Source organism: Chelonoidis abingdonii, chromosome 2, assembly GCF_003597395.2.
Source record: "Chelonoidis abingdonii isolate Lonesome George chromosome 2, CheloAbing_2.0, whole genome shotgun sequence".
Lineage (NCBI taxonomy): Eukaryota > Metazoa > Chordata > Testudines > Testudinidae > Chelonoidis > Chelonoidis abingdonii.
This window is the reverse complement of record NC_133770.1, coordinates 269,061,713-269,078,938: the sequence shown is the minus strand read 5'-3', so window position 1 is coordinate 269,078,938 and position 17,226 is coordinate 269,061,713. Positions and strand designations below refer to the sequence as shown.

Sequence of the window (17,226 nt, the reverse complement as noted above, 5' to 3'; positions counted from 1 at the left end):
TCATATTGGATACAGATGCAAAAAAGCATCCCCGATATAAAATAAGTTTAGCTTTCTCATTTTCAGTTTTGATGGTGATGGAAGCAGCAGAATTGTTAAACTAAATGGCAAGCCCCTAAATGTTTAAAACTTCTGTGTGCAAAGTGTCTAAATTAACCTAATACTGATTATGATTCTAGCTGCACAGTACCAGGGACGGCTCTAGCTTTTTTGCCCCCCAAGCACAGCAGGCAGGCTGCCTTCAGTGACGCACCTATGGGAGGTCCACCAGTCCCACGGCTTCGGGGTACCTGCCACCGAATTGCTGCCGAATCTGCGGGACCGGCGGACCTCCGGAGGCAAGCCGCCAAAGGCAGCCTGACTGCCACCCTCACAGGGACTGGCAGTGTGCCCCCTGCGGCTTGCTGCCCCAGGCACATGCTTGGAGCGCTGGTGACTGGAGCCGCCGCTGCACAGTGCAGAATAAAAAGTGAAACAGAATGCTGCTCTGAAAACAACATTGTGATGTTAGAAATAAAGGAAGGTTGGGGGTCACTGGTGGAGAAGAGTCATAGAAGAAATGTTAATTCTCAGAACAAAGTGTGGCAAATTGCCGGTACTGTTCTGCTGGGTCTCGCGCTTTCTCTTCTCTGGGGTAGGTTCAGGGCGCCATTGCTTGCCTCTGAACCAGTTCTTAATCACTCCCCTAGTGTCCTTGGAGGAGGGGAGTGGAGAGGGAGGGACCTGGGCCCGCCCTCTACTCCAGGTCCCAACCCAGGGGCCCTGGGGTTGTGGTGAACCACTTGACTAGCGGTTTCTTCCCCTGGGTTACTTCCCTCTCATACCCGTCAGCTTGTGAAGGGCTTCTCGCCTCTCTTCTATACAAGCCTGGTGCCCCTTACCTAGGGTTTCTGTTGGGCTTCCCAATCCACCGCAGCACTCCTCCAAACCTTCTATTTCTCTCTGGACAAACTCTTCTCTTCTGCAATCTGCACTCTGCTCCAATCCAACCTTTCTCCTTCAACTACCACCCCCTGTCTGACTGAAGCAGGGGTTTATATCCCATGACTGGAGTCAGGTGCTCTAACTGGAGTCAGGTGCTCTAATTGGAGTCAGGTGCTCTAAGTGGAGTCAGGTGCTCTAATTGGCCACAGCTGTTCTAGTTAATCTAAAGCAAACCTTCCTCCCTTGGCAGGGAATAAGGCCCCCTGCTAACATTCTTATGCTGTCCTCTGGCCATGCTGTATCACAAAAGTAAGATTTCGCTGCCAATCAGAAATCAGTCATGGTACAAGGCTATAAAAATGATCATATTTTTCTTAGTGTACAGCATGAAGAGTTCCACTGGTACAAAATGCAAGTGTAGCAATACAGAAGCTTAAATTAGATTTGAATTTTTGAGTACACCTATTTTATTTAGCAAGCAAACGTATTTCTTCAGAACTTTAAACAGATATATCCCTACCTGGGTTCAGGTTGCTTTACAGTTTCTTATCAGTTGTCTCTGACAAGGGAGTGGATGAGTGTGCAGCTGGTCAGGTTGCAAGCAAACATGCAAGTTCTTCAGTTTCCTTTTTCACCCTCTTCTCTTCCTTGATTTTCCCCTATACAAACCTGTCAGATCCTCTTCTCCCTGCCAACGTATTCTGAATCCCCATGCGCACACTTTGGCAGATATGGCATTTTCCTGCATTATCCTGGACAAACCTTATTGAACCAATTATGCTGAACCAAACTGAATTAAGTTTAACTATCTTGGGGTTTCATTGTATTAAAAATGCAAAGAGGGAAGAACTAATGTAAACCCTGGGCAATATTATGAGCTTCAGAGGAGTTTTAAAACAATGAGCCAGACAACACTGAACTTGTAGCTTATTAGCAGGCATATAGGTTCTTTTATTGTTTTAATCTGATTTTGATGTAATGCTTTTACTTTAAGAATAAACATGCTTGCTTAGGAAGAGCTGTGTGATACTTTATAACTGTGGGCAATTACGCCATTTATAGCCTCTGAGGAGAAGGAAAAGCAAGGCCTGCTTAGCCAGTCTGACTGGTTGGGGCTTTCACAACATAGGCAGGGAACAATGCCACCTGGAATAACCCCTATCGCGAGAGAGAGAGTGAGATTTTCTCCCCAAGAGGGGTGATGGCTGAGGAGCCCGGAGTCTAGACTGGAGGCCCTTGCTGGACCATAAGGGGGAAAAAACAGGTGCAGTTGCCCTGAACATGGCACACATGTTGGTTCTTCTCCAGTGTATCTCTTCAGCCAGCACTAGCCTCGCACAAGTCTGTAATGTAAGTTGGAGCTGGCCTACTTCTCCACTGTACTCCACCTTCGAGCTGAACAGGTGGTGTAAGCATCTTCAAGCGGCTCAGGTCACTTCCCTGCTGCTATGTCTAAAAGTAGTGTAAGACCTTCCTATAACTTCAGTGGGGAGCTCCTGTGTTCCATTGCTAGATCGGGGTCGGCAGTCTCTGGCACGTGGCTCGCCAGGGTAAGCACCTTGGAGGGCTGGGCCAGTTTGTTTACCTGCCACATCCGCAGGTTCGGCCAATCGCGGCTCTCACTGGCTGCGATTCATCGCTCCAGGCCAATGGGGGTTGTGAGAAGCAGTGCAGGCCGAGGGATGTGCTGGCCGTGGCTTCCTGCCACCCCCATTGGCCTGGAGCGGCAAACCACAGCCAGTGGGACCCACGATCGGCCGAACCTGCAGATGCAGCAGGTAAACAAACTGGCCCAGCCTGCCAGGGTACTTATCCCAGCGAGCCGTGTGCCAGAGATTGCTGATTCCTGATCTAGCATGAGAACACAGAAACTCCCCACTGAAGTATAATATCTAAATTAAGATACTATATACTATACCTCAGATAGGAAAAGGGAGACCTTGGCTTGACTATACCATAGTTGGATGATTCCAGAAAAACATGGCACCCAGCTCACTGTCAGACATCATACCTCTTGTCATTTGAGCCACATTTCCTGCACCACTCATCCAGCAATCTATGGACAAGAAGTCCATCCTTCAAAAGAGCTTGGGTCAAAACTGCCACCAACTTGGCCATGAGATAGTGTAGACTTGTAGGATGGTAACTAAGGGCAGAACATGACCCACTGTTTTCAGAAATTGTGGCAAAGAAACCTGATAGTCCAGTACTATCCTCTGCTCTCACAGTTCATGTATTTTTTTGAAAATAGTAGGATAAATTCTGACCCTAGATACAGCCCTGCAACCACACTGAGTTTGTTAAATACCTATCTAAATCATTAAAAGTAGCAAATTAATTAGGTATATTTTAAACTTATTTTAACAATTAGTCATAGCTTAATGAGACTCTAAACTGATGTTAAAAATTAGGCTAAAAAATTATCCATTAAACTTCAAAAATGACAAGTAACACCGACAAGGAATAGAACACTGCAAAGTTCCCCAGTTCACATGCTGCTATGTTGCTTTGCCAAACACCAAGTTTCTTCGTGTACCTTTTCTATTTTCGTATTCTGAAGTGTGCCTTGATAGTTGATTTTTCTACAGAACAGAACTTCACTAATTCATGTACTTTATGATCTATACAGAAAATCTGGCATGCTCTCCACCACTTAAAAGTGGAGGTAATCACTAGTTACAGTGTTCCTAAAAATGTATGCTAAAGATCATTGACTAGTACAGTACCTCAAGAAGTATTATCAGAAATTACAGAGCGAGTTCTAATGATCAAAATAAATGAACAAAGTAAAGATCATGTTTTATCCTTGCTTTCTTGTTATGTTTGTTCACATACTCAAAATTCATATACTTTTGCAAAATAATAAATGTTTAAGGCTCAAGATAAACTTGCAATTCTAGTTCAATACTTGGTTAACTCCTATAATTTTTGTTTCCTTCATGCCTAAATTCTCACTTACTCACATAAGCTTTTTAATAATAAGGGATCTGGCTGCAATTTTATTGCCAAATGTGTTTGGGAAAGGCATTGTAAATGAGAAATAATGGTTTAAAGTTTATTCATCTGGGACAAATCCAAGCACCATATTTACATTTTGGTCTGAAATTAACTCAATAAACTTTTTAATATGAAACAAAGTGAGGTGTGTGTTTAGTGAAAGTAAAGTATCTATGCTTCTTGACAAAATTCTTAACTTTTTAAATAGTTTTCTTCTTTTGGAAAGGCACCATGTACTTCATCTAATTACTGGCAATAAAACTAAGTAAAGGATTTAAGACCTATGAGTGTTACAGCTGGAGGAAACTATAATTAAGGCTGGCAAGACTCGTTTCCTTTAGGAAATAGGGACTTTAGATGACTTTTAAAAGGGAACAATAATTATTTTTGTTCTCATTTAGCTTATATGTGTTGATAAATACATGTTCCTTAGTCTTGTACCTTGGAGTAAAGTAAATTGCAAATAGCGGCTCAATTAGTTTTCTAAAACATGCTATTTTAGATCAAGAGTACTTTTCTAATGGTAATTATAATTTCTTCTGACTGTGAGACTCAACGATGTTACATCCTTTAATTACATTTTACTGCTGTTGATCATGAGAGGTAAGTAGTGCATTCAAGTTGAAAGATATAGTTAAAAAGCAAACTAGGTCTAAGGAATGACACGTGTATAGATGGTATTGTACTTCAAAGCAGCAATATTTGTTTTTGAGTGTGAAGGCTGGGAAGGCCAAAAGCACCTACTGTTGGCCTAACTCTGCTCCCATTGAAGTTGATTTGGTTCTATGCACATTGGAAGTCACTGTTGTGGGGGAAGGGTTGTGCTACTGGATGTAATCTTGCTGCAGGTAGTTGGAGCCAGTCAATAGTCTCTGTATGCAGAAGCCGGCCAGGAACATCTCTGAAAGGATGAGGAAATGAGAAGGTTCTCCCCTGGCAGGTAGTTAATGTATGGAAAAGTTATAATTGTCCTATGCCAGGGGTGGGCAAACTACGGCCCGCAGGGCACATCCGGCCTGCCAGCTGTTTTAATTTGTCCCTCGAACTCCTGCTGGGGAGCAGGGTCTAGGGCCATTCAGCGCGACTCCCAGAAACAGCAGCATGTCCCCTATCCAGCTGCTATGCGTAGGGGCAGCCAGGGGGCTCCAATCCACATGCTGCCCCTGCCCCAAGTGCTGCCCCCGCTGCAGCCAATGGGAGCTGCAGCCAATGGGAGCTGCAGGGACGGTGCCTGCAGATAGAGCAGCGTGCAGTGGAGCCGCCTGGCCACGCCTCTGTGTAGGAGCCGGGAGTGGGGCATGCCACTGCTTCCAGGAGCTCAGTCTTGATTCCCCCTGAGCTCCCTCAGAACCCCTCAGTCCCAGCTCAGAGCACTCTCCTGCATCCCCAACCACTCATTCCCAGAGCCTGCACCCCCAGGCAGAGCACTCACTCTCCACCCCCGGTGCCCCTGCCCCAGCCCTGATCCCCCTCCTGCTCTGCAAACCCCTCAGTCCCAGTCCAGAGCACCCTCCTACACCCCAACCCCTCATCCCCAGCCCAGATCCCACACCCCCAGCCAGAGCCCTCACTCTCCCCATACACCTCCCTCTCTGCCCAGCCCAGAGCCCACTCCCGCACCCTGAACTCCTCATTTCTGCCCCCCTGCCCTGCACCCCAACCCCAATTTAATGAGCATTCATGGATTGCCATACAATTTCCATACCCAGATGTGGCCCTTGGGTCAAAAAGTTTGTGCACCCCTATTTTATGCCATACGGTTTTTGAACTATCATATAGATTCTGATAAAGGTTATCTATCCCTGCTCTATAGAATGTGTTTTTATTTTTAAAAAAAAACTATAGAAAGGATATCTGTATGTACTCAATTATTCAGGGGTTCAGAGTAACTTTTAGATAAAAAGCTGTTGGTGGGCTATTTTCCATGAAGGTTGAAAAATGGAGGTGAGTGGTACTGGCAAAATTGGTGTTCCCTGAACCAGGCTCCTTTTCTCAGCTGCCAGGACTTTCAACCTTCTGTTTTAGATCATTCCCTTAATAAATCTGGAGCCTGAATAGATAGTAATTGTGGATAATAAATAGATAGTAAGTATGGATAATAGATCACAAGTACAAATACAAAGCTGGGAGGAGTTGCAAGTGCTTTGGAGGATAGGATTATAATTCAAAATGATCAGGACAAACTGGAGAAATAGTCTGAAGTAAGTAGGATTTGTTTAGTTTGGAAAAGAGCACGTTTCTTGGCCTGCGCCGCTTCCAGCAGCTCCCGTTGGCCTGGAGCAGTGAACTGTGGCTGGTGGGATTCGCAATTGGCCGGACCTGCGGACACAGCAGGTAAACAAACCGGCCTGGCCCACCAGGGGCTTTCTCTATACAAGTGGTGTCCCAAGTTTGGGAAACACTTACTCATGCCATGACTGGACTAGATGACCTCTCGAGGTCCCTTCCAGTCCTATGATTCTATAATAGCGTGACTTCTATTGGTGAGACGGTCCATGAAAATCAGTTGGCTTTCCAGCATATAAACTGACTAGTTATTCTCTGTGTATCAGCGTTGTAATCCAATGAACTTGCTTCAATTGTACCTAACTAGTATCATGTGCAGATTCACCAGCAGTCAAAGTAACTTTTTCATGCACTTTGTTGCCTGTTCTCTCAGATACGTTTTCAATAAAGTGTCTTTAAAAAAACCAAACCAATAGGTTTTACGCTGCCTGAGATGAAGCTATGGTTAAGCATTATGCAACCTTTTTTCTGTAGGTATGTGGCAATCTGACATGTTTTCCCCTTCTTTTTTGAGGCAACTTTTCAAGAAGGACCATAGCAGAAAACAAAGGAAATGCTGCTTGTTAGTTTGCAGATTTGTGAATTTTGGAACTTGGGTTATTTTTCACATTCAAATTATCAGTATTTTCCCCAAATAGCACACAACTGTTTTGTAAAATGACTTTCGAGGTCACAAGTTACATTTTCAACCAGACTTATTTTGATGTGGCACCTGCTAATGCAGGGGTTCTCAGACTGGGGGTCATGAGGTTATTATGGGTGGGGGGGGTTGCAAGTTGTCAGCCTCCACCCCAAACCCACTTTGCCTCCAGCATTTATAGTGTTGTTAAATATATTTGAAAGTGTTTTATAATTTATAAGGGGCAGGAGTTGCACTCAGAGGTTTGCTATGTGAGAGGGGTCACCAGTAGAAAAGTTTGAGAGCTGCTGTGCTAATGCCTCTGCAGTTAGCAGTCTGTCAGCATTTCCATCGGGAGTGGGCTGTCAAAAATATGCTCCCAGCCAGCACCTGGCATACAAGTCTGCATCCAAGAACTATTAAATCAACAACAACAAAACCTAAAACACACTTGACAGCCTTGAAATTAGAAGAACACGAACAAAACTGGGAAATGTACTACTTTAAATATGTGCTGTGCTCTTGAAAGTCAGGACATTGACAAATGTATTGTGTAAGGTGGATATTTTGGTGTGGGTTTTTATTGGTCACAGAATCTGCACTGTACCAAGTTCTAGAGCTACAGATGGATGTTTTTGGTTAATGTGGACGGTTTTATCTTTACTTCTTGGTTTTTTTTATTTATCTTTGACTATCAATTCAGCACATCTGTGCTTTTATACATACCTTTATCCCTGTCTAAGCCCTTGTTCAATAAGTCTTATTCTCCTAATTCATCATAACTTTTGGTAGCTCCAACACTCTTCTAGTTTGATACCTTCCTGACTTGCCAACTGGGCTCAGCACATAGCCCTAGTGCACCAGGAAGGCTTTGTATCAGGTGGTCTGGGGTTAATGACTGTTGGAAGGTGATAGAAATCAGATGGTTATGGGAATTGTAGAGGCTGAAGACTGAGTTTAATGACTCCAGGAGGATGCTAAGTAGTGGGAAGCAGGGGTACAGAGTAGGTATGGGGGAGGTGCCCTCATCTCATGTTAGCTCCTCCCATTAATGTCCTCTCTGTGAGACATCTTGTGTCATCCTGGGCTGATGAATCTTCTCTGCGCTGCCAGACTGCTGTTCCTGTCTGGAGAACTACAGAAGGGTTGCTGGTGGGAGGAAGCTGTTTGAGCAGTAGGACTGGTGGATCTGCTCGCAATAGACCTTTCAGCACCCAGTCTCCCTGTTTCCTTGCCCCCTTAACAAAAATAAATCTATGTGTATGTATGTTCATATACATATATAGCTGGATTGTGTTATAGCTCACAGATCAACAGAATTGTTAGCTAGTTTCCCACTGCAAATCCAAATTCTGCCCTCCTTGAGACCCCTGCATCACTCCTGCAGGCAATGAGTTTGGAGGGACATTGTTTATAAAGCACACTAGAAATTTTTCTTCAGAGCCCCACGTCCTCCATGCGTACGCTTTCAACAGCCTATACAGTGAGCCTTATTCATTCCCAATCAAAGACCCATTTACATTTTGGAAAGCTTTAGGTTCAAATCCACTCCTCTCTGCAGGTGGAGGGACCTCATGAGCACATCCTTTTGCACAATCTTTAATGTATTTAGCCTCACAAAATGCCTGTGAAGTGGGGCAGTGCTGTTATCCTCATTGTACAGTTGGGGACCTGAGGCACAGAAAGATTAGATTTGTCTAAGGTCACAGAGGAATTCTGTGGCAGAGCAGGGACTTGAACCCTTAACCACTGAGCCATCCACTCTCTCATGTGTAGCTTTTATTTTAAAAATGGTTTATTTTTATTGTAAACTGAATTTGTATGGGGATTTAAAAAAAAAAACTTTACTTGCTGATTGTGAATGTTTCCACAAAATGTTTTTTTATCTGCTGAAAGGCTGTGTGGGAATATCACAGTTTTGACAAACTTCCTTTGGAAACCTGCCTGACTTCCTGCCAGCTCACCTGGGGACCCCAGGGCTGCCAGTATGGGCAGAGATTGGGGTGGGTGGGTCTTGAGGGGACATTGCCTCCCCAAATGAGAGGTGATGCATGGGAGGCACAGGGTGGTCATGTACCCCCCAGATTTCTGCCTTCCATTTAGCATGTAGTTTTACACAAACTGTGCAGCGTGGTCCCCTAGGAGGATGCACCCACAGTTTGAAAACTGTCACCTCTTGCCAGAGATGGTAGATTAGAAGCTGGTGGGAGCCACTGGCCCACCTGGGCTCCTGGCTCTCGGTGCTGAGGGAGCCGGGGTGATGGCTGGCTGCCCCGCAACCCTGCCTGCCATGTTCCCCCAGCCAGGCCGTCTCTGCACAGTTGTGGGCTCCCCCGGCAGGGTGGAAGGCACAGTTCCAAGCTGCATCCCAATCCGCTTTTCCCTCTCTCCCAAAGGAGCCTGCACAGCCTGGCTGCCATGTAATGCTCCCTGAGGTGCTTGTTCACCACTGCCCTGGCACTCCTGGTGCTCCTGAGAAGCCAGGGCAGCAGCAAGTGAGTGCCTTAGGGGGCATCTCATATAATTAAAATAAGGTTTCTGTGCAGAGCCTTGTGTGTGTAATGACATCAACTCTTGCAGCAGACACATACAACTCTCTGCACTTTGGATTGCAGCAAGTAAATGTTCCCATTCTCTGTACCTTTCAGTTTACTTTAATAATGATTTAAAAAACCCACTGACACTACACATGCATGTTGTTAGCATCTCATGATAGACCACTAACAGTTTGGTATTTATGAATCTCTGACAACTGTGCTCAGTGCTGTACAACTGCAGAATAAGGCACAATCTCTGCTAACAGGAGCTTACAAACTAGTTAAGTCTTTGTATATTTCCTTTATATACCAGTAACTGTTCATATCTATTATGCAATAAAAATATGATAGCACACAATAGTTAAGAATGTGCTCATCATTTTAGTGATACCTAATATTTCTGTAGAAAATGCTGACAACTGCGTGTGTGTGTGAGAGAGAGAGAGAAAGAGACAGAAAGACAGGTATGTAATTTCAGATTCCAGGTGTGGGATTTATAAATTGTAAAATAGATCTTCCTCAATCTTTCATATGTGAATAAGTGCAGCTAATAGGAGGGAGGATGAAGTCCTTTCTTTCAGTTTATTTTTCTGTTCCTTGCTCTTTTCTATCCTTTTAGGCATTGCTTCATAAGAGAATTAAATGAGAGAGTGAAGTATCATACATTGCTCTGTATGTCATATGTTGTTTTTTCATCTGAGTGTCATGGATCTTCACCTTTTCAGTTTTAATGTTTCAGATAATGTTTTTATCTTCAGCAGTTTGGGTGGATCTGGGTTTGGAGCTGTGTTTTTGTTGAAATGCTGTTCTTTTGGATCCCTGCAGTTTTCAGGGCTTGGAAAAGTTAAAACTTATAATAAAAGACAAAGTAAACACACTATCAAAGGGGAAAAAATAAATCTCTGTTTATTCACCTGCATGTTGGAGGTGCATCTATGCACAGCAGCAAGCGGAAATACTCTAGATATTAAATTGGCCAAAAATAAATTTGTTTAAATGCCTGAGACTTTGTTCTGATGGGATTTATGCCCCAGCTTGTTGCTGCAAACCAACTTACATTGCGGCATGCAGCATATACGTGGGGGGGAGAGACATAAGCATAGATAACAACAGCCAGAATAGAGCTGTTAGTGCACACGCCTGTGTGTGTGTAATTAAGAAATATGCTGTGACAGCCAGTGCATTTCTCGGTGATTATAGCATGTCTGTGATGTGGAAAGGCATGAGGCTGATGTCCAAGTGTTTATAACCACCCAAGAAGTGCAATAATCCCCTAAAAAGTACATGGCCTGCGGAGTCCTATGGACAGGCTCTCTCCCCACCTTTAGGATTTTTGGGTCAATGAGATGAGTTGTTGGTTCACCTCCAAGCAGTATGCATCACTTTTATTTAAGGCCTGAGTCTGGGGTGTGGTATATTTCTCTGGAAGGAGACCTGCTGTCTCTGCTGTACTAGAAGTGCAGCCTGGCCACTTGCATCAGAGTCCATGTATACTTGACAAATCTAAATATAATGTCAAGGGACAGTTCTCTAAATGTACTGGGGAATTTGGGAACTACCATGTCATCAGCTTTCCCTCTCCCTCTGCTCCACATTACTCTGTCTCTTTTTTTCTGCCTCCACTTCTCCCCTGGCTGCTCTCAAGAGCTGGTGTTTTGTAGTTAGGTTCCCTCTTTATCCTCTTTCTTTTGGCTGCCAGTTGGTAACAGAGCAGGCTCCTTCCCTTGCGGACAAGGGCCATGTTGATTTCCCAGCAAAGGAAATAATGTGGCTGCATGAACTATCAGAGGATGGGAGGAAGTTCAAAGTCACTCTATTACTTTCCTTGCCACACAGTGGTCCAGGGAACTGATGACAATAGGCTTTGTGGGATATAGCATAGCTGTGGGGTGGGGGGGAGTGTGACTAACCTGGGAACATGGAACCTCTCTATGGCTCTCTTCCAACCTTAACAATTAGTGAAGGCAACCTTCACAAATACTAGGGCAAGAAACTTTATCAGTGTTGCCAAGGCTTGTGATTTTTTTGTATTTTTCCTTAAAACCCCAGCTCCTGGAGTCATGTGATTATGTGAGAATCTGTTTTTCTTGTTCTTTTTTTAAAGGTACGTTTTTAACTCAGATAAGTGTCTAGAAAAGCTTGAAAATAAAACCTAAATCCCCAAAGCCAGAAGGCAAATAAAAAGAACCAGCGGCAGGGTGGGTTCAAGTCCCTCGTCTGTATCAGGCTAAATGCCCTAACCACTGGGCTATTGGCTACTCTGTGGTTTTGATCAGAAATTCCATTCTGGACCAGAGAAACATTTCCTCAAAACAAATACACTTCCACAAAAACATATCTATTTAAAAGATAATATCTCATGATTTTTTTGAGGTCTGACACATAGGATACGTCTATATTACCCGCCAGATCGGTGGGTAGTGTTCGATGTGTCGAGAATCAATTTATCGCGTCTTGTCTACACGTGATAAATCGATCCCCCAAATCGAAGCCTGTACTCCACTTTGGCAGGAGGAGTATGCGGAGTGGTCAACTCACTGCTGTGAGGATGGCCAGGTAGGTCAAACTAGGATACTTCGACTTCAGCTACGCGAATAGCGTAGCTGAAGTTGCGTATCTTAGTTCGAACCCCCATGTTAGTGTAGCCCAGGACACAGAATTTTTTAATTCTTGGGGTAGTCAATACTGTATGAATCTTTTGGGGGCATTAAAGGAGACCATTATATACAAATTAATGATTATGAAGTCGTCTTTTTCACTGCAATATATATACAGCATTATTTAGGAAGATAAGAAAAGATATGACATGAGCATAGGAAGGATATGACTCTATCCTCCTACTTAAAGGATTTTTCTTTTTTGGTCTGGCAAGTATTCTACCTTTCCCCTTTATATTGCCTCTTAATTCCCCCTTTCACATCCCCCTTTCACAACATATGAGTAGAGTGCTTCTTTTTGGTGCTATTTGGAAGTACATGAGGGAGGGTAGAAGACAGTGAGGGAGGAATGTGGTGTGCAGATGTGGGAAGGTGAGAGTAAAGCTTATCGGCTACTGGTTCCAGGGCTGTAGGGTTTTTTTTCATCTGTTGGTGAAATCCGCCATTGAACAATATCTATTAATCGTTCTTGTAGGATAAAAGTACCTAAGCACATTATGGCTGGGTGTGGGTATTTTTCATTTTAAAAAAATATGGCAATTTAATGTAACCCTCATGCTCCTGGCAAGTTGCCATCATAGTCTGCTGTGCTGAAAAACTTTTGACACCCCAAAAATCTTTTCCTTCTTTTGCATAATGTTTCTCTTTGTTTTCAGTAAGCCAGGTTTGAACTGGCAAATTTCAGTCAAGTCCTGTGGCCAATTTAATATTTAAAACAGACTTTTCAAGACATTCTCATTTCAGAAGCCTCTAAAGCTATCCTTCCTCTGCTAACCTGCTGTGTTGAATCAGTGCCTGGGAAATAATTCTGACAGAGGGTGGTGTTTTTTGTGCAGCTGGAGAGAGGCAGAGTGATGAAAGCTGGCATGGAGGTAGGAATGGTGCAATAAAGGCTTTTCAGAATTGCTTCTTCTAAGATGTGTAAGGAGTGGAGACTGAGAACAAGAGGAAGTAGATATCCATTTGGTCATGTGATGACTTCTTTTGGCATTCAGGCAGGAACTGAGTTGCTAGATTTATTGCATCATAATTTTTATTGTAGAAAAAAGAACATGAGTCTGATAAAGACACAGAAGTTGGTAGTGACCTAGAATTGTTACACTCAACATTATTTGCTGCCCCATGTGGAGATAAATTGGTTTCAGCCCCTTTAAGTAGTAATTAGCAAGGCTAAAAAAAGAATTTGAAGAACGGTGACCCAAAGACTCAAAAAGAAACAGTGAAAATGTTTTTAAGTACATCAGAAGCAGGAAGTCTGCTAAATAACAAGTAGGGCCAATGGATGATCAAGATGGTAAAGGAGAACTCAAGTGGGATAAGACCATTGCAAAGAAACTAAACAAATTCTTTGCATTGGTCTGTGAGGGATGATTCCCCAACTTTAGTCATTCTTTTTAGGGGGACAAATCTGAGAAACTGTCCCAGATTGAGATGTCATTAGAGGAGGTTTTAGAACAAATTGATAAACAGTAATAAGTTACCAGGGCCAGATGGTATTCACCCAAGAGTTACGAAGGAACTCAAATGTGAAATTGCAGAACTACTGACTGTGGTGTGTAACCTATCACTTAAATCAGCTTCTGTACCCGATGATTAATGTGATGCTAATTTTTTAAAAAATACTCCAGAGGCAGTCCTGGCAATTACAGGCTGGTAAGCCTAACTTCAGTACAAGGCAAATGGTTGAAACTCTAGTAAAGAACAGAATCATCAGACACATAGATGGACATGATTTCTGTGGGAAGAGTTAACATCATTTTTGTAAAGGGAAACCATGCATCACCAATCTACTAGAATTCCTTGAGGGGGTCAAAAAGCATATGGACAAGGGGGATCCAGTGGATATAGTGTACTTATATTTTCAGAAAGCCTTTGACAAGGTCCCTCATCAAAGGCTCTTATGCAAAGTAAGCTGTCATGGGATAAAAGGGAAGGTCCTCTCATGGATCAGTAACTGTCTAAAAGACAGAAAATGAAGGGTAGGAATAAATTATCAGTTCTCAGAATGAAGAGAGGTAAATAGCTCTGTCTTCCTGGGGTCTTTTCTGGACCAGTCCTATTCAACATATTCATAAATGATCTGGAAAAAGGTGTAAATAGAGAGGTGGCAAAATTTGTAGATGATACAAAACTACTCAAGATAGTTAAATCCAAAGCAGACAGCAAAGAGTTACAAAGGCCCTCACAAAACTGGGTGACTGGGCAATAAAATGGGAGATGAAATTCAATGTTGATAAATGCAAAGTGATGCACATTGGAGAACATAATCCCAACTATGCATATAAAACGATGGGGTCTAAATTAGCTGTTACCACTCAAGAAAGAGATCTGTGAGTCATGGTGAATAGTTCTCTGAAAATATTCACGCAATGTGCAGCGGCAGTCAAAAAAGTGAAAAAATGTTGGGAATCACTAGGAAAGGGATAGATTGTATGACAGATAATATATTGCCTCTATATAAACGCATACTATGCCAACATCTTGAATGCTGCATGCAGATTTGGTTGCCCCATCTCAAAAAAGATATATTGGAATTGGAAAAGGTATAGAAAAGGGTAACAAAAATGATTAGGGGTACGGAATGGCTGCCATATGAGGAGAGATTAGTAAGACTGGGACATTTCAGCTTGGAAAAGACATGACTAAAGGGGGGGATATAATAAAGGTCTGTAAAATCATGACTTGTGTGGAGAAAGTAAATAAGGAAGTGTTATTTACTCCTTTTCATAACAGAAAAACTAGGGGTCACCAAATGAAATAAATAGGCAGCCGGTGTAAAACAAACAAAAGCAAGTACAGCTTCACAGAATACACAGTTAACCTGTGGAACTCTTTGCCAGAAGATGTTTTGAAGGCCAAGACTGTAACAGAGTTCAAAAAAGAACTAGATAAGTTCATGGAGGATAGGTCCATCAATGCCTATTAACCAGGGTGGTTAGAGATGCTGTCCCTACACTCTGTTTGCCAGAAGTTGGGAATGGGTGACAGGGATGGATCACTTGATGATTACCTGTATTGTTCATTTCCTCTGAAGCACCTGGCATTGGCCACTGTCAGAAGAGAGGCTACTGGATTAGATGGACTTTTGGTCTGACCCAGTATGGCCATTATTATGTTCTTAGATATTCATGACTCAAAAGCTTCATCATAACTGGCCATGAATTAAACTATTGTTGAGATTTTCATCAGAGAGAACAAGAAGTGACTTTACAGAAACCGCGCTACCTTTGTACCCCAAGAGTTGGTCTCTTCAAGCAAGACAGATATGTGGAGAAGTTTGCACTGCCATTGTCTGTACTGTACCTGTTGTCTAGATGGAGGACTTCCGTGCCCTCAATCTGGACATTTCCATGAGTCATATAAATGTATGTCAGAACACTGGCATCTGTGTCCTTTTAAAAATATTTCATTGGCATTATAGCTAGATTTCTAGAGGAAATGGCACCTGCAGAAGTCCTGCAGGATGAACTCTGTGTGTGTCTGTTTCAGAATACCGGTCTTCTTCTGTGCACTGCTGCTCTCATGGGCTTGCATGCTCAGATTGAAGCTATATTGTGGTCCATGGATTTTACTTGTGCTACTGTGACTAATTTGATTTCTCTTGGACTCTAGTTGCATGTAAAATCATACATTTCATTAATCTGGTGTGTAAGTTTATCAAATAGAATCACACACTAATGTAAAAAAAATGGAGATTGCATTTCCAATAAGTATTACTTAGACAGACACTTCATTTTCCACTGCAGATGTGTTAAAATCTGCACACCCTATTGTAAGTTTTTTCCTTCCCAAACTACTTGTATTGATGCATTAGATAAACAACATTTTTGTGTGTGTTTTCCAGCAAAACCACTTCCAAAACTATTAAAATTTATTGTTTTATTTTGCAGCTAGCTATGGACCAAATCCAATTTGCAAAGGTTGTTTGTCTTGCTCAAAGGATAACGGTTGCATCAGATGCCAGCATAAATTGTTTTTCTTTCTTCGACGAGAAGGAATGAGGCAATATGGAGAATGCTTGCATTCCTGCCCATCAGGGTACTATGGACTCCGAGCGCCAGATATGAACAGATGTTCAAGTAAGTTTCTGTTCTATCTTTATGACTGTTTTATTGATAGACCATAGTTCATTCATGGGTGACTCAATTTTTAAGATGATGTATTGCAAAATATAACAATGATATTTTCACAGATGTCTCAAGATCATCATAAACATTCTTTCCTAAAGGAATCCTCAGTTAACTCATACCAAGATGTACACCGTTCAGCACAATCACTGCACTGTTGCCCAGTGAATTATTACCTTTTTGTTCCCTTAGTTGGGGGATGAACAGAGAAAGAATGAGGTAATGTGGATCTAAACATTTCTCATCTTAATGAGCAACTTCTTAATACATTAAATTAAAAAGGACTAAGAATTAATTTAGTAATGCCTCATGTACTTTCTAGCCTAAGATATGTACATGTAGACTGGTGGGCAGAACAGATATAATATAATCATAAGACTATAAGAACAGTCATACTGGGTCAGACCAAAGGTCCATCCAGCCCACTGTCCTGTCTACCGACAATGGCCAATGCCAGCTGCCCCAGAGGGAGTGAACCTAACTGGTAATGGTCAAGAGATCTCTATCCTGCCATCCATCTCCACCCTCTGATAGACAGCTAGGGACACCATTCCTTACCCATCCTGTCTAATACCTATTAATGGACCAATCATATGACTGGAAGGGACCTTGAGAGGTCATGTCATCCAGAGCTCTGAGCTGAGGCAAGACCAAGTGTACCTAGATCATCCCTGACAGGTGTTTGTCTAACTTGTTCTTAAACCTCCAGTGATAGACTCCTCAACCTCCTTTGGAGTCCTGTCATATGCCTAACTCTTATAGTTAGTTTTTCCTAATATCTAATGTAAATCTCTCTTGCTACAGATTAAGCTGATTACTTTTTATCCTACCTTCAGTGGACATAAAGAAAAATTGATCCCCATCTTTTTTATAACAGCATTTAAAATATCTGAAGATGGTTGTCAGGTCCTCCCACAGTCTTCCTTTCTTAAGACTTAACATGCCCAATTTTTTTACATCTTTCCTCACAAGTCAGGTTTTCTAAACCTTTCCTCATTTTTTTCTCTCTTCTGGACTCTCTCCAATTTGTTCATATCTTTCTTAAAGTGTGGCACATAGAACTAGTCACAGTACTCCAG

The 17,226-nt window shown here is 42.6% G+C and overlaps 1 protein-coding gene across 1 annotated transcript in view; it reads left to right on the top strand.

The window, feature by feature from the left end:
* Nucleotides 1–17,226, top strand: part of RSPO2 (R-spondin 2) — a 158,897-nt gene that overhangs the window by 46,396 nt on the left and 95,275 nt on the right. Inside the window, exon 3 of the mRNA XM_032800326.2 lies at nucleotides 15,911–16,099. Within this exon, the coding sequence (XP_032656217.1) occupies nucleotides 15,911–16,099 (189 nt within the window). The remainder of the gene's footprint in view (nucleotides 1–15,910; nucleotides 16,100–17,226) is intronic.